The sequence below is a fragment of the Aulostomus chinensis genome, chromosome 6 (assembly GCF_037954235.1).
Source record: "Aulostomus chinensis isolate RoL2024-O1b breed Wild chromosome 6, RoL_Achi_v1.0, whole genome shotgun sequence".
Classification (NCBI taxonomy): domain Eukaryota; kingdom Metazoa; phylum Chordata; class Actinopteri; order Syngnathiformes; family Aulostomidae; genus Aulostomus; species Aulostomus chinensis.
In genome coordinates this window covers 29,124,080-29,144,440 of record NC_141325.1, presented here as the reverse complement: position 1 = coordinate 29,144,440, position 20,361 = coordinate 29,124,080, and the positions used below count along the sequence as shown (strand labels likewise).

General features: G+C 48.9%; 2 protein-coding genes across 6 annotated transcripts in view; one reads left to right on the top strand and one right to left on the bottom strand.

Moving 5' to 3' along the window:
• Positions 1–2,675: 2,675 nt before the first annotated feature.
• tbx1 (T-box transcription factor 1) lies at positions 2,676–10,663 on the top strand. 4 transcript variants are annotated; one of them, XM_086207425.1, is made up of 8 exons: positions 2,676–3,294; positions 4,492–4,837; positions 6,589–6,690; positions 6,981–7,152; positions 7,678–7,833; positions 8,252–8,319; positions 8,771–8,871; positions 9,631–10,663. In XM_086207425.1, the coding sequence occupies exons 1-8, from the start codon at positions 3,111–3,113 to the stop codon at positions 10,011–10,013; spliced, it is 1,512 nt and encodes a 503-aa protein (XP_086063551.1). In that variant the 5' UTR covers positions 2,676–3,110; the 3' UTR covers positions 10,014–10,663. The 4 variants fall into 4 exon arrangements, with proteins under 4 accessions (XP_086063551.1, XP_086063553.1, XP_086063550.1 ...); XM_086207427.1 differs by having other exon boundaries at positions 2,678–3,292; positions 4,439–4,837; positions 9,628–10,661; XM_086207424.1 differs by having other exon boundaries at positions 2,681–3,294; positions 9,628–10,659.
• A 1,710-nt stretch (positions 10,664–12,373) lies between these two features.
• gnb1l (guanine nucleotide binding protein (G protein), beta polypeptide 1-like) overlaps positions 12,374–20,361 on the bottom strand; it is a 28,273-nt gene continuing 20,285 nt past the window's right edge. The window contains exon 7 of one of the 2 annotated variants that reach the window (XM_086207429.1): positions 12,374–15,891. In XM_086207429.1, coding sequence (XP_086063555.1) covers positions 15,613–15,891 — 279 coding nt within the window. In that variant the 3' untranslated portion in view covers positions 12,374–15,612. The remainder of the gene's footprint in view (positions 15,892–20,361) is intronic. The other variant, XM_086207428.1, reaches the window with a different exon arrangement.

The window sequence follows — 20,361 nt, the reverse complement described above, 5'->3', positions numbered from 1 at the left end:
CACTTAAATGAATGTAACAGACAGAGGTTTCCTCTGAGGTTCCAAAAAACCACATTTCAATTTTCTCACAAATAAAATTAAGATTTAAAACAAACAAAAAAAAACATTCCTCTGGCGGATGGAGTCTCTGCTCCCCGGTCATCCTCCGCGGGTTCCGGGACTCGCGCTGATATTTAGACCGGATTGGGTTATTGAGGCCGGCGTGGAGCGCGCGCCTCGCCCCCGCAAGCGGTTCTGAAGATGCGGCGATCAGGTGATCAAACTGTGACTTATTTATTAGCGCCTACATGATCATCCGGGTCACGACATTGGAGATAAAATCTATTGAGGATTTAGCGCAGATGTGAAAACGTCACGTGTGTTATTGTGGGGGGGGGGGGGGGGGGGCGAGGACCGAAACCCGGGAACAGCCGCTGCTGAGCCTCCGCATTTACGAGGCCTTTTTATGAGACGTGCGTGGGAGATTTTAATATGTGTGTGTGCGTGTGCGTGTGTGTGTGTGTGTGTGTGCGTGTGCGTGTGTGTGTGACCGCATCAGCAGAAGACAACGGGAGGAAAACCTGCACGAGTCACCGTGAGGATGTTACTGTCAAAATATTCGGATAACGTGACGCTGAGATAAATAATAAAACTATATAAATTATTATTAAAAAAAACATAAATAGTCACTTCGTCAGAGCAGGTCGGTGGTCCCGGTGGTCCCGGTGGTCCCGGTGGTCCTCCCTGAGTCAACAGGACTGACAACAAGCAATAATCCGCTAGGAAATGCAGAATAAAGGCCGAACAACGGAGGGGTGTTAAAATAGAAATGGGAAAAAAAATTAAATTAAAGTCCGATTTGAGAATAATTTAAAATCTGTAAATTTAAAGTTTCACTTCTTTTAAGGACTGAAGTACAACCCGGCAGAGCTGTGACAGCGCGAGCCTGCTTTTAAATTAAAAACTGCATCAGAAAAAAAAAGAAAAGAAAGGAAAATATTTCAAAGATTTTTTTAAAGTCACAAATGTGACGCTGCCGCTGTTTGATCCAGGAGAAGAATTGAAATTAGAAAGTTTACCAAAATCAGCAGGGAAGAGTCGAGGGTCACGTGACTCTAATTGATTTTTTTTTCTCGTTTTACGTGATGAGAAACGAAAGCACGCGCTTGTATTTATGTTGGCGAGTCATCCGCCGGTGTTCAGGCCGGTAAATCATCCTCACACACACACACACACACAAACTAAAACATACACACAACCGACTGAAACCCACGTACAACCAGACACGTTTGTGTCTTTGTTGTTTGACCCGGTTTTCATAAGAAATGAGCGCGAGAGCTTGAACACCAGTGCCGGAAGTCACGAGAGCCTCGTAAGAAAGAGCAACTTTAATAAGGAGCTCTGCTTCGAACTCTCTGGAACGCAAACAGCCTCATTAAATGTCTCGTTATTTTCTACAAATTGAATGAAAACACGGTGGCTGTTTTTTGTTTGTTTTGTCAAATTAGTTTTATTGAAAAGTTGGCCTGCACCTTCAGCTGTGGAGGCCCGCGAGCCTCCGACACACCGAGGACGCCGTCCCGTTCCTCTCCGCTCCTGTTGTCCGTCCCTCGTCACCTGAGTGTTCAAAAACCAGGCTTCCGACCTGGCAACGACAGTACCGATGACGTCACATCTGATTTAGAACATTAAGGCTGGCAGGGACGATTTTGCCATCTATCATCTATCTGTCTGTCTGTCTGTCTATCTATCTATCTATCTACCTGTCTGTCTATCTATCTATCTGTCTATCTATCTATCTGTCTATCTATCTATCTGTCTGTCTGTCTGTCTGTCTATCTATCTATCTGTCTAGCTATCTATCTATCTGTCTCTCTGTCTATCTATCTATCTATCTACCTGTCTTTCTGTCTGTCTATCTGTCTGTCTATCTATCTGTCTAGCTATCTATCTATCTGTCTGTCTGTCTGTCTGTCTGTCTATCTATCTATCTATCTGTCTGTCTATCTATCTGTCTGTCTATCTATCTATCTGTCTATCTATCTATCTATCTATCTGTCTATCTGTCTGTCTGTCTATCTATCTATCTATCTGTCTGTCTGTCTGTCTGTCTATCTATCATATATCTCTGTCTCTCTCCATTTCACAGTACAGTGGTTGATTTCCTCCGCGCCTCTGATTTAAGACCTCTAACTGTTTAATCCCATCAGCCCTCCTACCCCCCCCCCCCCAACTAACACCCCCCCCCCACACCCCCTGCCTTCACACTTCATTCACGCGCTCCAGTGTAAATGCGCAACAGCAGCAGCGCCTCTGGGTGCGCCACATCACCCTGAACCTGGAGGCGCGCTGGAGAGGTCGAGACAGCTGCGGCCTCCGCTGCGTGATGGCAGAGAGCGTTGTGGAAGAGAGAGAGTGTGTGTGTGTGTGTGTGGGGGGGGGGGGGCTCACTCCGGGCGTCCTTAGCTGCGGGGGGGTGTCACTGAGGGAAAACACTCCTCAGGTGGAGTGAGACTTCTGGCCCACGCCAGTGACGTCACCTCGCGGGTGTGGGAAACTGAGATAAACAACGTGAAACATCCTCAGCTGGGTTCCTCACCCGGACTGCCATGCGCACACGCACCTCTGCGCCTCGTGCTATCAAGGGGGGGGGCGGGTGGCGCAGTTTGGAGCCGGACGTTGCAGTGACGTTGCGTTCTAACGACTGACGAGCTCTCAGAGGAGTTCAGCACGGAGAGCGCAGGCAGGCGCGGGAGGAGGCGGGGATCAGCCCCGCAGCAGTAGACGCGTCTCCTCGAGGCTGCGCTCAGATGACGCCGCCCCGCCGCCGACCGGAGGACGCACCGCCGAGGCTCTCGCGGGTGAACCGGGCTCCCCTACACCGGGACGTGTTTAGAGCTCCGTCACGTGAGCGCTGGGGAAGTTTCCGGGACTCCTCGCGGTAGTTGTGGAAACACTCAACAGGACTCGGGACTCCATTACAAGTTTATCCAAACCCCATTTTGGCGCATGTTCCTCTCCGCTGTGCGCAGTCCTCTCCTGCTTTCTGCGCGGTTGGAAAGCAGAAGAGGAAGAGGAGGAGGAGGAGGAGGAGGAGGGGGGAAGGCTCGGCCCGGCTCGGATCCCTGCCTATGGACGACGGCGGCCCCCTCTCTCCCCGGGCGAACGCGTTCAGGATCGCTTCTCTGATTTGTGCCGCAGAGAGAGCAGGAAACGCGGCGTTTGACAAGCAGAGCCGCGGCCTGGACCCGCAGGACCCGCACAGCCGCAGCTGCGCTAAAATGCACTACAGCAGCGTCACCCGGGAAATGGAAGGTAAACCTGCTCGTTGATTAACCGACATGTTGACGTGAGCTCCGCGCGTGAACACCGGGAGATGGTTTTATTTGCATGAATAAATCACGGCACATTGACCCACTATCCAAAAATAAAAACAACAACCAAGAACATTAAGAATAAGAATTGAGTCCTACTGAACATCAGGGAGGAGAAAACTGTCCAGCCGGAGAGGAGAAGTCAGGTTCCCTCCTGGAGGCCACAGAGGAGGCAACTTTTATTCAGAATCACAGCAGGAGGAGGGTTCCAGCCCTGCGCGTGATGGTGAAAACAGACCATAACAAGCATATCCAGCTCGAGGTGTGTGTGTGTGTGTGTGGGTGGTGGTGGTGGTGGTGGGGGTCCCCATCCACAGATCTCTTTGTCCAATAAGCAACCTGCTGCCTGTTTGTTTGTCCATGCGAGCCAGTATGTGTTCACCTGGTGGCCCGCTCACGCTCCTCCAGACCCGCTCCTCCGCTGCTGCTAGTCAGCGGGGGGTGACACCCTCATCAAAAAAAAAAAAGTTAAATGGGTTCCGGAAAGCCCGTTAAAAAGGGGCAGCGCTTCTCTGTCAATCAGTCCGGTCCCAGGGCGAGGGAGAAGGCGCGTTACCTGCAGCTTCTTATCTAAACAGAAATAAGAACCGGTTTTATCGCGAAGGGGGAGGCCCTCTGTGTCAGATAAGAGAGGAGACTGGGTCACAGCCCCCCCCCCCCCCACACACACACACACACGCTCACACACACTCACTCACTCACTCACTCACTCACTCACACACACACCAGCAGCAGCAGCAGCAGCAGCAGAGGCCGCTCCGCTCCAGTGCGACTCGGTAAAGACGTTTACACGCTCGTCCACGAACCGCTGCCGCGGCTGCACGGAACCTTCCTCTCGCGTTCAGAAGTTCGCTCTTCAGGCGGCTGGCAGCAGCAGGCAGGCGGCAGGCAGGCTGTAGCATGCTGGCGGTGGATGCAACCTCCGGGATTAATCTGCGAGCGAGAAGGAAACTTTTAAACCAAAAGAGCTTCACCTCCTTCTGTCGTCCATCTTCCCCCGGAGCTCCCTGAATCCCGCCGCCGCCACCGCCGCTGCTTTCCCTCTCCGTGTTGTAACCGAGCGCGCGGTCCTCGGGGATGATTTCGGCCATTTCCAGCCCCTGGCTGACGCAGCTGTCCCATTTCTGCGATGTTGCAGCCTTCACGACGAGCAGCCTGAGCAGCCTCAGCACGCCGGGGGGCTACCACCTCTCCCCGTCCCCCGGGGACCCCTACAGTCAACACGAGGCCCACTTTGAGCCCTGCCCGGCCGCCCAGCACAACTACAACTACCCGGGGTCCAACCCGGGCCAGGGCCAGGCCCCGGCCGGAGACAGCGGGACGCCCAACTGCTCGTCGTCGTCGTCCAGCTCGACGCCGAGCAGCAAGAACCTGGTGAAGAAGAACCCGAAGGTGCTCAACATCAGCGTGCAGCTGGAGATGAAGGCGCTGTGGGACGAATTCAACCAGCTGGGCACCGAGATGATCGTCACCAAGGCGGGCAGGTGAGCAGGGGGGGGGGGGGGGGGGGTAACCGTGAGCCCCGCGAGGAGGATCACGCGCGAGCCGAGACCCAGCTGTAATAGCTGAGACGCACGAGCCAAAAGACAAAATTAAGTCTTAATTTAAAAAAGGAGTATTTATTAAAGGACTGAACATACATTTATTTTTTTACTTCAACTAAATTTATTTGGTGATATAAATAAATAGAATCACGAGAGAAAAAAGGGAATTCATTTCTGATAAAAACGACCTCGACTTTCAGTTTTTCACGATTAAGAAGCAGCTGCAAATACCGAATAAAACTTAGTGCTAATAATAATACTATTATTATTATATTATCATTATTATTATTATTATTATTATTATTATTATTATTATTATTATTATTATTATTATTATTATTATTATTATCAGCATAATCAGGAGCGAGTTTCCGCTCAGGAGGATTTACAATTAACAGGCGCAGATAATCTCCGCAAGTGTGTTGACTTTGTGGAGTTTTAGCGCAGTCAGGGAGCGCATACACGAGCAGCTCAGACCTGTGCACGTGTGTGTGTGTGTGTGTGTGTGTGTGTGTGTGTGTGTGTGTGTGTGTCAGCTGTAAACACCTACCGCCTTTTATAGATCCAAGAATTCTCGGATGCAGAGTCCTGTTGTATAGAATAATAATAAAATATTTAAAATCGTGTGTGTGTGTGTGTGTGTGTGTGTGTGTGTGTGTATGTAGGAATGCTGCAGTCTTGTTTTTGTTTTTTTCTGAAGTTTTTTTTTCTCTTCACGACTTTCATCAGCAAGAAAAAAAAATCAGAATCTGGTTTTGATTGAGTTGCAGCTCGAATCTCGTGTTTAGTTCATAAAAGAGTGGAATTGTTTCTTTAATGTGCTTCATTACCGGAGGATCGGTTTTCCCTCCAGCGTTTTTATCTCCGGGCCGTACACCGAACCTACTACTAGTTTTGACCTCTGACCTTTGCGTAAAGTCAACAAACTTTAAGTCTTAGGCTAATTTTCAGCAGCAGCGGGATCCTGTTGATCGTAACAGTCGGAGCCAAAGTGATTTAACGGGTGAGAGTGAAGGCGCGCGCTGCCGGGCAGGAGAAAGAGGATCCGCGCGAGCACTCAGACGCTCCTCCAGCCGCGTCACGGTCGGTAATTGAGCGTTAACTCCAGGAGCCACTTACAGCTCAGCCGGGGGGAAAACACCAGTTTATCCTCCTGCATCTAAATGGCAAAAAGTGACTGATGTGCAAAAACGTTTTGTGATTGAAATAAATGAGAAGTCAGGCGCGTGGAGAAAGTAGTGCGTTTAAATGAGTGTTTGGTTTTGTTTATCTCGTTCTCGTCGATTTTTTTCTCTCTCGTCGTGCACGCAGACGTGGACGAGCTCGCCTCCGTCCACGTCCTCGGCACGTGAGGGGCTGAATGTGTCTGGAAATCATCAGAAAAGCAGCAGAGAGAACCGAACCGAACGCGCCGCGCGGAAGCTGCAGGGCAGCAGAAAGCTTGGAGAGCCGCTGGAGAGTTCAGGCTGCGGGCCCCGGAGACCTCGAGCTGCGTGTCTCCGTGCAAACATGTTGGCCAAATCATCTGTTGGCTCGTCTCTGGAATTTCGAATAATTCAAACAGTTTGTTTCTCCGCGTCGAAGAAGGCGACCGACGGTCTGACATCCAAACAGAGCGGCGTTACAAACACCTCCATTTCTAAAAGTTGATGGAGCTTCTTCCTCTCTTTCTTTCTTTTTTTCTTTGCCAGGAGAATGTTTCCAACTTTCCAAGTAAAAATATTCGGGATGGATCCCATGGCGGACTACATGCTCCTGATGGACTTCCTGCCCGTAGACGACAAACGCTACAGGTAACACACACACACACACACACACACACGCACTTAAATATATCAAAACAATGTTTGTAATATTAATTCCAAAAATGAGTGCGCACGTGAAGCGACCAAAGCCTTCATGCAGGCATCAGGACGTTCATATTTTCATATTCATATTTTTGCTTCATAATAATGTTAATTACATTTTTAACATTAATAGGAATTCTTTATGACCACAGTTTCAATTTAAAAAATTGTGAAAAAAAATATGAACTGCTTAAAAAATTAAAAATAAAATTTGGATGAAATCCGTCGGTCCTCAGGTACGCCTTCCACAGCTCCTCGTGGCTGGTGGCCGGCAAAGCCGACCCCGCCACGCCGGGGAGGGTCCACTACCACCCGGACTCCCCGGCCAAAGGCGCCCAGTGGATGAAGCAGATCGTCTCCTTCGATAAACTCAAACTCACCAACAACCTGCTGGACGACAACGGCCACGTGAGTAGAAGTCCACGCATCTGACGTCATTAAGCACCATTAAAAGGGTCATCGCGGTACCAAAAAAAAAAAAAAAAAAGCGCGGGGGGCCCATTAGAGTAACGTGGAAAAATGAAACTTTTTAAAATAAATTTTAAAAAACAACTTTTATGCGACTGTACAGAAACATTCATTTAAATTCTGAATTTCACCCGTCAGAAACATCCGGGGTTTACAGAAACGTTCAGTTGTGACGCGGCGTTTGTTGTTTAAAAGCTGGGTTTAAATCCGCTTTACTTGGCTGTAAAAGAAAATATACAAGACGTGTGTACTATATGTATAACATATGTACTAATACTGCAGTTCTACTGCGGCTGCCGGTGTGAATCCTGATTCTGTTTGCAGACATTTAGACTCTCAAACTGGATTAAAACTCCACGCGGGTCTGCTGAATGACGTCTGTACCAGTTGGTCCAGAATCGAAGCGTTCGATGGGTTCTTGATTTCCTTCCTCCAGATGTGACCGGGGTCTTGCTCTCTCCTCAGATCATCCTCAACTCCATGCACCGCTACCAGCCCAGGTTTCACGTCGTCTACGTGGATCCCCGCAAGGACAGCGAGAAGTACGCCGAGGAGAACTACAAGACCTTCGTGTTCGAGGAGACCCGCTTCACCGCCGTCACGGCCTACCAGAACCACCGGGTGAGACCGCGCGGTGCCGTGCTGAACAACTGGTAGTAGTAAGAACCGCTGTGAGCCGGAGGCCAGATGTTGAACCACCTTCAGGGTTGTTTTCGAGCTAATTAATTGAGTTGAAGACATTAACGGTGCGCGCACATCCTCACGCTGCTCGTTTTACACACTCACTCACTCACACACACACACACACACACACACATACACACACACACTCAGAGCTGGAGAGCCTAATTCTAAACTGACGTGAGTGGTTTTTTTTTTCTAGTGACGCTGGTGTGATGGAAACTATAAATGCAAAACGATTGAGTTGTAAATCCGCAGAAGAACCCAGCAGACACGCGCCTGCCCCCCCCCCCCCCCTTGATGTGGAGCAGCCCAGCTTGCTGATTGGACGTTAATGAGTTTATCTTGTTGATTTCAGATCACGCAGCTGAAGATTGCCAGTAATCCCTTCGCCAAGGGCTTCCGGGACTGCGACCCAGAGGACTGGTGAGTGTCTGTGCTCCTCTGGGTTCTGTGAGGAGTTTCCACAGGATGTAAAAATGTAGCGACAACAAAGTCAACAAGCACCAGACAGCATTTGCAGAAAAGACAAAAAAATAGCTGTTTGTTTTCTCTCTGCAGGTGCCAGATGGGTGGAGTTTGTGATAAAACCTGACATAATGAATGTTAGCAAGTTTATCAAAAAGACTGTTTCAAATCAGCCACGAGTGACTGGTGTCCTGCCAGGCAACTCAAACCCTCCGATTAATGGGGGTTTTGATTCTTCTACTAAATGTCTTCGTCGCCAACTCGTGTCACTTCACATTAAATTAAGAGCCCCACCTGTCAGCCTGTGTAAATGATCGAAATGTGCATTCAACACACGAACAAGATAAAGAAGTCGTGCCCTTGACATTCATGAAATGAGAGTAACTGAATCCATTCTTCTGTGCTCCAGGCCCAGGAATCACAGGCCAGGCTCCCTGCCAATAATGAGTGCCTTCGCCAGAACAAGAAACCCAATGTCATCCCCCCCCCAGCAGAACGGCACAGAGAAAGGTCCGCCGCTCACTCCCTCGCTGTCTCTCCACAGCTCCTGTCTGCTCTCAAACATGAAGCTCAGTCTTGTTGTGTAGTTTTCTTCTTAGAGGAGACGAAGATCTGTTTTTTTTTTAATTAAATGTCAGCCCATCAATGTCAGTCCCGGCCGACGTGAGAGGCCCGTCTGGAGCTCTTGAGCGGACCTGAGCTCCGAGGGAGTTGACCTCTCCTCAGCCGTTCACTCCCTGTCGTCGATTAACTTTTGGTTACGAGGCCGATAGAAACCTTAAAGCCCCCCCCACCCCTCCAAAAAAACAACTAGAATGTGTGAAAAAATGAATGATTATTATCCAAGTTTACACATCACAACTGCATTTTTTAAATTTCAGTTTGGATTCAAAAGATACTTGTGATGTCATAGATTCTGCTCGGATTTTCACCGAGGAAATAAAAATGAAAAAAGTCTTTGACCCGCTGGGAGCCGGAGGGTTCAACAGAGAGGATCCGGAACCCTCAAATGGAGGAAGAAGAAGAAAAAGTCATTTTTGACAACGTGAAGTGGAAGTAGAGGCGACAGAACCTCTAAGCAGAACACGGTTCTGTGTTCAGCAAAGACGTCTGGTTCCCCAACGTTCTAAATAGTGAAGCCAGGACCGTGCATGGCGTGCAACCTTCTGATTGATACATATTCAGTGTGAGAGCACAAAACAAAATGTCTTCCAGTTTAACCCCTTCGATACCTGCAGTCTCACTGCTCTGTGTTTTCTTGTCCAGAAGACAGTCGGCGGGACTACGAGCGAGACCCCAGCGGAACCCCCATCCACGCCGACCCGGCTCACCAGCTGATGTCGCGGGTTCTCAGCCCTGCCCTGCCCGTCCCGGGAGGCCTCCACGCGGTCCCTCTCAGTGGCGGCGGACGACCCAGCCCTCCCCACGACCTCCGGCCGGACCCCCACGCCCTACCCCCGGACACCCTGCACCACCACCCCTACAAGTACCCCACCACCTATGAACACTACCTAGGAGCCAAAACCAGGCCGTCGCCGTACCCGTTACCCAGTATCAGAGGACACACGTACCACCACCACATGAACCCGGCCACAGCGAACATGTACTCGGCCACCAGTGGCCCCTCAAACTACGACTACGGGCCCAGATAATGAGGGCTAATGGTGCGCAGCACTGTGGGAGTGGAACCAGGCGGGGGCGGGGGGGCGTCTATCATGGTGGCGTCGCCGCTGAAGCTCCTTCCTGCTGGATAAACCCTGCTGTATTTATTTAACGGAAACACATCTCTGCAGGAAGCACGGACACCTGCTCTGAGCCCTGAAAGAGGTCCGTTCTGACCTTTGAACCTAAACGGTGATCGCTCTCCGTCAGCACCTCCAACCTGAGCGCTGCAGACATGGAGCCGGCAAACGGGAGAGCCGGGAGGCCCCCCCCCCCGCTCCTCGTGGACGTTAGGTCACAGACTGGAATTGAATTCTGTTTTGTGTTGGATGCACTTTTTGATTTGCCTTGTTTCTATTGCTTTCAAAAAAGCCATATGTTATATAGTCCATCGACATGTAGGTAGACGAGATGTTTGCATGTTGAGCTCATCAGAGGGGGTGTCCAAACACATCCAAATGTTTTTGTTTGAGGAAGAAAAGAGATTTGATTTTCAAACGTCGTGAACATCTTGAGCCGCTCTGAGAAGCTTGTACCATGGCACTGACTTGCAGCAATTCAAAGTAAATAAATGAAGCAGAATGACTGTTCTGTATCTGTAAAATAAACATTAAATTCTTGTAATTCATAAAAAAAAAGAAAAAAAAGAGATGGTCTTTGTGCAGATCTTCCGCTCAGAAAGCCCGAGCGCTGAAAGGGGGGCAGGGAGACAACAGGCTCAGCTCAGACTGGCGGGGCGGATTTGTTCTGCTCCTAAAAACCTGCTTTGGCCTGCGGTGTTACGCTCAGATCAGCACCCGGTTTAATGAAGGAGACCCAAACAAACTGAGTTCTGGTAGCACACCTTCTGAGGAGGAAGCACATATAATTATTAACATAATTATTATGACAGCACTGGAATTAAAATACCTCAACTTGACATTGATCCTTGTTGTCACCTTCTAGCTTTACAATGCACAGAATCGGGTACAAAAATAATGTAGTTTTGTTTACTTCAATCAGCGCGTCAGCAACGCTGTAAAAAGCTGCTTCCTGGTCCTGGAGGTTATTTCCAGACCGAGGCCTCCTCTCGCTGTCGAGCTTCGTCTCCGTGGGAAGACATAATCCCGGCGTCACGCGACTGAAGGAAATGTAACCTCCGAATTCACCGTGGAGGGGGCGGGGGGCGGAGAGTGACCTCTGACCGTCTAATGGCTTCTAAAGGTGTCAAAGGTTAAAAAATGTTTCCACTCATTTAAGCAACGACTAATTAGTTTATCACTTTTGGTTTTGTTAGGACGGAGGGTGTTGTTTCCCTCGCGCTTTATCACCGCGAAAATACAAGTTTGTTATGATTATCGTTATTAATAATTATTATTGTTTATTAATATTTAAGGAAATCGTCCGAACCCAGATTTAAGATTTCCCAGCGACTTTTATTTTTTTTTTTTTCATGTATTATTGTCGGGTGCTTTATCACAACCAGTTCAACTTGAATTCTTTCATCACGTCCAGTTAAAATTAATACTAATTAATATTTAAATTATTTTGTTTTTATAAATGTTGTGCTGGGGGGGGGGGGGCACAAACGGGCCCGCAGCGCGTTTAGTGTCGTGTTCCGGTCCAGACTGACCAGGAAGCGGCGGTGAGGAGATGGGAAGGCCTCATGGTGTGAGCCGGCGCCGGGCCACAGGTGCAGAAGACCATCACCCCCCCAGCCGGAAGAACCACGGGACGGCACCACCGGTGTGTGTGTGGGGGGGAACGAAGGGTCAAAAGGCGACGACAGACGCGTTTCACCACGCTGAAGAGTCCGCGGAGGTCAGACTGTCAGCGGGACACCGCAGAGACGCGCTTGTGTCAGAAAACTTTGAAGTTCAGCGATACGATCCTAAATCCAGCAACTCTCCCTCGTTTTAAATCCATCCCACTGAGGGCCTGATGAACAAAAATAAATGAAATCATTCGAAAGTTCAGACAGTTCAAAAGCAAGCTGGTGAACATCTTCACCGGATCCACTCTCCTCCTGCAGCGGCGTTTGTGCACCGCCACTTCAACGCTGCCCTCAGCAAAGATGAGCGCGTCCCGGTGAGCTCCGGTGAGCTGCCTCGCTCTCACTGTGTCACGGAGCACCGGCAGCTGGGCCCTGAACCCGGGCAGCACGAGGGAAGACGTCCGCTCAGCTGCACCTTCGCGAGGCTTATTTACTTTGCGTCGCTGTATAAACACAAAGTTCAATGAACCGAAAAACCAAGCACGTTTTTCATTTTTTCTAAACGTAACACTCAAAAAACAAAACAAAAAAACCTTTCTGTCTGAGGTGCTAATCGAGGCAACTGCGCCTACTGGAGGAATGATCAGGAACTGCAACTCCACACAAACCAGTTTCCAGGTCATTTTACTCGTTTTATTCCTGCACAAATATTTAAATCAGCGGTGGCACGATTCCAGCACCATTTCAAGCCAAATGTACAGATTATTTTTTCACTTCTCAGAGGAAAAGAACAACCTGTTTAGTGTCTTTTTTTTACTGCAGGAAGTGCGGTGTGTGTGTGTGTGTGTGTGTGTGTGCGCCCAGAGGTTCCAAGAGACGGGTGCCAAGGCCTTGCTGTGAAAGCACAAGGAGACTGATGATGGATGATAATGCAACCTGAAGCATCATTTGACACTCAGCTGCATCTGGAACATCTGCTGAGACGAGCCAATCAGGGCCTCCGCGCCCAGCTCGGTCTGCCTGCTGCGCCTGGCGTCAGTTATTAAAAACAAGCCAGGTGAGTCCGAGTGGTCCACCTGAACACGTGTTCCACACGTCAGCCCGCTGGACTCTCCAGGAACACGGAGGGCGCCTCGCCTCGTGCCGGTGGACGTTCAATGCAGAACATCAAATCACGCCAGCGCAGAACTCTTGATGAGGACTCGTCAGGTCGCGTCAATCAGTAGAACAAAAGCTGATTAACAGCAGCATAATTAATCTCAACATGGCCTGGTGCAAAGGAAGCAGCAATCATTGCTAAAGACTAATTGTGTGTAAAAAATACAATGAAATACTATGATGCTGCAGGGTCTTGCCTCCTCCTCATCTTCCACTGGTGAAGGAAAACACACTCCCGCCAAAAACACACCGTTACTCAATCAATGGGTTTTTCCAGTGGAAATGTGACACAAAAAATAAACATTTCCTCTTTAACTTTGCAAGTCCGATCACAATATCAACCACAAAAATGAGATTTTCCTCTTAGATTTGCAATTAACTAGGAGTTGAATTTTGGAGTTTTTCTATTAATTTGTTTTCTAAATATTCAGACTTCTTGTGCCATTTTAAGCAGTAAAATAAGCCAGGAGTGGAGCCCACACGCACCTCCACACTAACACAAGCCTGCGGATCACGTCCCCATCCCAAAGCCAGGCTGACCTCTGACCTTCATAGCCGAGGAAGACACACGTTAGGTGATAAGTGAAGCTGGGGTCTATTGTGCAGCTGACTCTGCAGTGGGGGTCTCCCTGCCCATTTATTGACTTCCTAAATGATCCATTATGAGGTGATTTACGAGATCCAGCGGCCAGCACCGAGGCCAGTGGGTTGCTGTCGCTCCCATTCAGCCCACATCTGCACCGACGGACCCGGCGTTTGATTTGTCAGAGAAAAGACGGAAGCTGGCCCACGGCACCTCTGGTGTTTGTTCAAAGCCAACAGCAGAGTTAGGAAGCTATTATGCATGAGAGATGTCACCACAGAGGTCAGGGACAAAAGGCTCGACGGGAGCTCGACGGGGAATGAGGAAAACATGTCAACAAAAGAGGCGACTGGAAAATAACGAGGCAGAAATGTACTTTTAAATTCTATCAGAAGGGTTTTCGTCAGGTTTCAGCTACACAACAAACTTGATTCAAGCAAGCGAATCTGGTGAAAGTGCTGGGAGAGGCTTTTCCGTGGAGGTTGTCGTGCTCAGGCAGCTTGTCTAGCAAATGACCTCGTCTTTCCTCTGTTCACTAATGATTCCTGGCCATTACGCCAGTCTGCCGCTTTGATTTCTCAGGTCTTTCCTGTACAGCGTGATGAGTTCCTCAACTTGGGGTCATCCCAGGAGACAAAGCCTTTATGAAGCGAGACGTGGAGCGTTTGAGGGCCTGGCCCCCATCCTTCTGGCCCGCTGCTGGAACACATCAGCTCCCTCGCTGCTCATCGACCCTCGGAGATATTATTAGAGACAGCAGAGAGAAAAACAACACCTCTCCATTTTTCTCCGGGACTTTCTCAGCAAGACTCTAGTCATCTTCTTTAAATACGTCTATGTTTGAAGATGCATGTGACATACATGTAAAAGTCAATTATCCAGCTTCACATGAAAATATTACCCCTTCACCGGGGGCCTGGGAGCACGTTCTGATCTGTACGTAGGCACGATAACATCAGCGCGTCATTTGCATCTGTGGATTATCATTTTTTAATATGACAGCATTGGTGGAATGTTTGTTCAAGTTTCTTCTTTGAGGAAATAATTCAGAAAATATGATTTATGAGCTTTTATAAATGTTTTGGAAATGAATAAAAACGCCAGTTAAATATGAACGTCAAACTTTCAACTGATAGCATCATCATCAGTAGGTATCATCCGTCGGCCAAACCCGTCGTTGAACGTCAGCATGTCAGCATGTCAGACGCCTGCAAAAAAGAAACAACCCAACATGGGGCGGCGCTGCGAGTTTGGGGTGGTTTGGAACTCCCTGTGGCGTCTGTGGCGTCCGTGGCGACGGCTGCTCTGGTGTCAGCTATTTGGCTTCGCTACAGTCGCCTGCCACCGCTGATCAGAAGCACTGATCTACTAAACCAACAGCTCTCGTGTCCCAGCTGTGATTAACCTTGTTTGACAAACAGAGGCCAGGTCAGGCTGCAGGGAGGCGTGCTAATCTAGGAGCTGCTAGAATAACAACACAGGGATTACATAGCTGCTCAGGTGTGTCATATTCCTAATATTCAAGTTCACTGGAGCAAATCTCCCATCAGGTGAGTCAACACAATCACATCACCTCTTCTGCTCCTTAAAGTCGGCCATTGTTTGATTAACTATTTGGGGCAGAGAGCTTCGGCGTACGAGCGGCGCCGTGCAGCTCACCGGCGCGGAGCTGCTGCCATCCTGCAGGTGATGATCAGCTGCCAAACAGTTTGAGAGTAAAAGTACAAAATAAAGTTGTTACTGGAACTTTTGTTTACATACGAACTGCAAAACTGAGTTGGTGGGCTGATTATCCCGCACCCAGACTTCCTGTGGGGTGGTTCTGTTAAGCTCTACCGGCCCCCTCCTCTATGTACGTATCACCTGTAGCGCTTCAGGTGTTTACCACCATAGACACAAGGGGGGCTTTCACATCAGGGACCTGGGCCCAGATCTGAGTACAGATGTTCACAAAGTCCAGTTTCCTGGGGTCCACATCAAACAATTTGTGTGTGCGTGGATCTACTTGAGCTCGGTGGGACCACGACTGTCTAACCCAGAAACCTCATCATCACTTGAGTGGCGTTCCTGAGTGCTGCTGTTAGATACTGAGGTCAGACTCTGGGTGCCACCGGCATCGGCTCAAGGTCGATAGTCTGTGCCGGAACTCAGGGGCTCAGCTGGGGTCGGCTCCCTCGTTGTATATGGACCACAAGCTGATTCTCTGGTCCTTGGATCCAGCGGCCAGCAGCCTTTGTTTGGGTTCCTTGTGGTTGGAGAAGGCCACGCTTAGCACCATGTCGGTGTGGTACTGCAGAACCGCCAGCGGTCGCAGCTTCTTCCAGCTAAAGATCCGTACGCGGTGGTCCCAGCCCGCTGACGCCATCAGCTTACCGTCTCCTCTGATGCACAGCTGGGAGACCCCGGGGTTGACCAGCGTCACACAATCCTGCAGCTGGAAAACCACACAGAGGAAGAAGGTCTTAGCGGGGGGCTGCAGGTTCACATCACCGCCAAACAAGCAGACACTGGCAAAGCCACATGGGCTGAAATGTTGTGGCTGATTGTTGCAGCAGAGTCAGTGGACAGCAGATTCTAATGGCCAAAGAACGCCTACTAAAACAAACAAAAGACCGAAATACGCAGATAAACTCATTAGGTCAGCAAGTCAATTAATCACTGCCATCTCAAACCGTGACCAACCCAAACAATGACAGAGATGATCAGCTGATCCGATGACAGAGGTCCGAGAGAGAGGTTGGATGTGTGTTGAGCCTGGCCGTGGACTCCTGAGACTCCATCATCGGCCATAAAACATTACGGCACGAGCAAATCTCTCTGCGTCCCTCTATTTGGTTTGGAGTTAAGGAGGCCTGTTCTGGCAGCACGACGCGGCTTCAGTTACCTTTGTCACAGTTTGCAGGCAGGAGAGAAACCATCTCGCTGAAATGCTTGTTTGCAGAGGCGTTGTTGCTTAAAGCACCGCTGATGAATTACATTTGCACTGAAAGGTCTGGTCAGCGAGAGAAGAGACCCGAAAAACACACTTTTTCTTTGGAAACATCTGCCTGCTAAAGATTAGCCACAGCTCTCCCTGTGTGAGCTACAGTGTCCCAAGGACTGTATCCATCTCTCTGAAAGGTACCACTCTGACACACCATAATGAATGGAGGCTCGGAGCACAATCTAAAGGGCCCGCCACGGTGGGCATTCCTGGGGGCGCGAACGTGCTCTTCGTACGAGCGAGGGATCTCAACTGGATCACTAGATGGGACACAAACATCTGGATATGGGATCTGAAATCAAATTGGACGGCGTAAAATTGACTTCATGAGTTGTGTCTAGGGAGACTAATGGCCCTGGATGGGAGGAGACGTTGGAGAATTTATCTGCGTGCTCCTGTTGCGGCCTGGAACTCTCCACATGCTGCATGTGGAAGATATAAGCCAGGTACTCACAGCCCAAGTGGATAAAGTGGAATGCGAGAGAGAGAGCGAGCAGAGAGGAATGTCATTGATCAAAAGCGAGCAGGAAAGCTGCGCTCGCAACAGGCCGCTGTGTGATTTCACTTTAGTTGTTGTTAATGGAACCATCATCACTGGAACCAACAGCGTCAAACACTGTGTGTCTGCTTCGACCAAACAAGGCTGACACAGTGATACAAAGAAAGCTCGCGGGTGAAAGATGGTTGGGAGCGTTATTACCTCAAGAAGTTGGTATGCCACTGCCTCCCCCATGTGGTTTGAATTAGAGGCCTGATAATGATGCTTTAAGTGTCTGTTTTTGTTGGTTCTGCGTCCCATCGTTCGTGTGAGGAAAAGGTTTCATTAAGACGTCAGCGTGAGCAGTAGCTGGCTAATTAAGTAATAATGATCAATGGCTAATTGCTTTTACTTTCTACAGTCGGGGAGAGCAGAGAAGTACGTGGAGAAGATGTTGCTGCAGGGTTCAGGTACTGATGATGAAGGAGTCATGGCTGGAACCGGCTCCCGCTGCCTGTCGGTGACAGACATGATTCATCTATAAACTCAGTGACTTAAAAGCTAACGGCAGACTATTTGAATAATTTATCGTTTCAATATTAAGAAGAAATGTTAAAAATTCACTGCAATTGGAAGGCTTTTCAGCTTCTCACTCCACATTGCTGTCAGCTATTCTGTGGTTCTACATTTTACAATTTCCTGGAATTATTCAAGGGCCCTTCAGTGACATCGCACCGCCATCAGGACGAGGGCCTCACACCACACACACTCGGTGCAGCAGGGGCCAAAACATCCTGACTTTTTGAGGGTGTTTTCACGCCGTAAAGACGGTGTAAACACAGGACAGAGGTGCTCTCCGACTGCCTCCTGGTGTAGTACAGACAAATTCAGAAATGTAAAGATGTTGATTTGAAAAAGCTCCAACAACCAAATGTGCTTTGGAGAAAAGCAAATGTTGGAAACTTTGCATGGAAATCTTAACAGGAATAAACTAAACACTGCGGTACTTGATAATAAATGTACGTAACTGTGCAGCCCTTAGTCACATGCGGAGATTATTAGCATCTTGTGCACTACTGCCGTCTGTTCAGGGGTTATAAGAGAATACAAGAAGTCAACATTCCTGTTTTTGTCATTAAACATGTATTCTAAATGTTTGCGTTTGTATCTGCTCATGAGAAAACACGTAGGTTTTTATATGAGAAAATAAATACAGTTGATACTTAATTCCCACTATGAACATTCGCAGATTTCTGCAACCTAATTCCTCCGACTTTAGAGCCACAGAGGGCATAAATACTGTTGGGGAACTGTTTAGTGGTGCTGCTTATGACAAGTGAGTTTCATTTCTTAACACTTTAAGAAGAAAATTCATGTTGCAGCCTGATTGGAAATATCATTTCTGGTCATTTGAAGAATCCGCACATGTTTCTGGTCAGCACCGCAGAATTTAGATCCACTTCTGTGGATTAAGTTTAATGATAAAAACACAATTTTCCATGTTAGGGTAGCTCTTCTGCCTGACGAGGAGACGGGTCTGAATTACACTGTCATTTTAATTCCGTGTTCTGCAGAAGGAGTGATGTTTTTCCAGCTTTACATAAACCAAAGAGACGCTGCTATGAAGCAAGTCTCAGTCTGTAATAAAATCTATTAGCTCTGACTAGGGAGTCTTGGCTCCTTTTATTCAACGCCCCATTTTTCTTCCTTGTGCTTTCTAACTTTCTCGTCACAAACAGGAGACGTCTTTGGCCTCCATCATTCTACTCCTATGTGAACACACCTTCCCTGCCTGTGTTGCAGCTTGCAGACAGACAGCGGGCCGGCGGCCTCGGCTGTCAGGAGGCGACCAGCTCTGCTCAGCAGCTGAGCCCAGGCGACGTTCTGTGGGCCACAACAGATCCAACATAAACTCACACTTCAGGATCCTCTTTTGTAGCATCTCACCGACAGGAGACGTTCAAAAGGAGCGTCCACTTGGCAGATCTGGCTTGAGCCTCGCTCCACTTTTCCCCCTTGTGTTTCCTTCAATCTTGGCACCAATCTTGGTGTTCACGCTGTTCGACTGAAATGTCCCATCATCGCTCACTCACTCGAGCCTAGCGGCTGGGAGGCTTTTCGCAGGTATGTCTGACACACCCTGTCCCTGAATCACACTGGAGCGTGGGGAGATTACAGCCTTTTGTCACCCAGCCTGTCAGAGCTTGGCTCCAGCTGACAGGAGATGGATATGTCAAACAGGGGAGCAGTCCCATTCAGAAAAAAGATGGAAGGTGCTCAATGAGAAAAGCTCTCATTCGTATGACAGGCAGCTGATACGCTGGACACCCTGGTCTTTCAGACCAGACCAGGACTGGCTAACAAGTGTAAAAGTGTCAGTTTCATAGAATGCAGGTGACGAGAAGACTGAATATTTTTACATTCAGTCAGTCGCCCTGTCATCAGTCTCAGAAATAGCTCGCTGTCAGCCATGCTTGATTTATGCTGCTAATCTTCCTGTCTGTAGGTGCTTTCTCTTTGTCCGGTGCTCAACCTTTGTCTTTCTCTCTCTCCTGGAGGAACCCGGTGCTGCTCTTGTCAATACGTTTGAGTGGCCGCCTAAATGTACGTCCATCTGGCTTAACAGCTCATCAACCCCCGCATGCACACCCTCGCAGCCTCACCCTGACACATCCACAAACATGTACGCTATCAGGAAGCTGGGGATGATGCCTCATGACTATGAAAGAAGGTCGGCCAGGTCAAACAGCAGATAAGGCCGCCGCGAGCCATGTGTAGCGTATTAGCCTCCATTCCTCAGGCTATCTGGCTTTATCCGGCCCTGATAAACTCACTTCACAACCCTCCAGCTTCAATAAATCATAACTGCTCTGTGTTGTGTCACATTCAGTTTCCCCTTCAATCCACAACCGGCAGCATGTATCTGCCCCGCCAGCTCCACCACGCCGGCCACCGCTGCAGGCTGATTTGTGAGAAGTGGGATCCTGTGGCACTTCTAGCCTCCTCAACCTTTATTGCAGCCTCCCACTGTGTCTACTGTTCCCTTTACTGCAGATGTGTTTTTTGTTTGGTTAAGGGGCCTCCAAGGTTTTGATATTTTTATTACCTCTCAGGGGTCGTCCGTCAGGACCCGGGGCCCGGGTGCGCCACCCAGCAGGTCCCCCCCGCCCGCCCTCTAACTATTGCCACACAAAAATACTTTTGTGGGAAGAACTGAGGATCGCTGTCTGGACGTCACACTGAGCTGCACTTCGGGATAATTTAAAAGCCCCCGTTGGATCCTTTTCCTCTCCTTGTGCTTTTTTCCTGTCATCTTCATCCTGGATTACATGCTGAATCAATATTTTGTTGCTCGAGCAAAATAAACCAAATTACCACTCGCCTCCTGTTTTTGGTATATTGAATCAAATCTGTAGTAAGGATGAAGTGAAAACACGGCTTTG

What these genes read in the sequence shown, in the direction of transcription:
- tbx1 (XM_086207427.1), top strand. Translation starts at nt 3,111, where the DNA reads ATGGACGACGGCGGCCCCCTCTCTCCCCGGGCGAACGCGTTCAGGATC. An exon ending in AGCGTCACCCGGGAAATGGA is followed by an intron (nt 3,293 to 4,438) that starts AGGTAAACCTGC and finishes GGGGATGATTTC; the next exon opens with GGCCATTTCCAGCCCCTGGC. An exon ending in GCAGAACGGCACAGAGAAAG is followed by an intron (nt 8,872 to 9,627) that starts GTCCGCCGCTCA and finishes TTTCTTGTCCAG; the next exon opens with AAGACAGTCGGCGGGACTAC.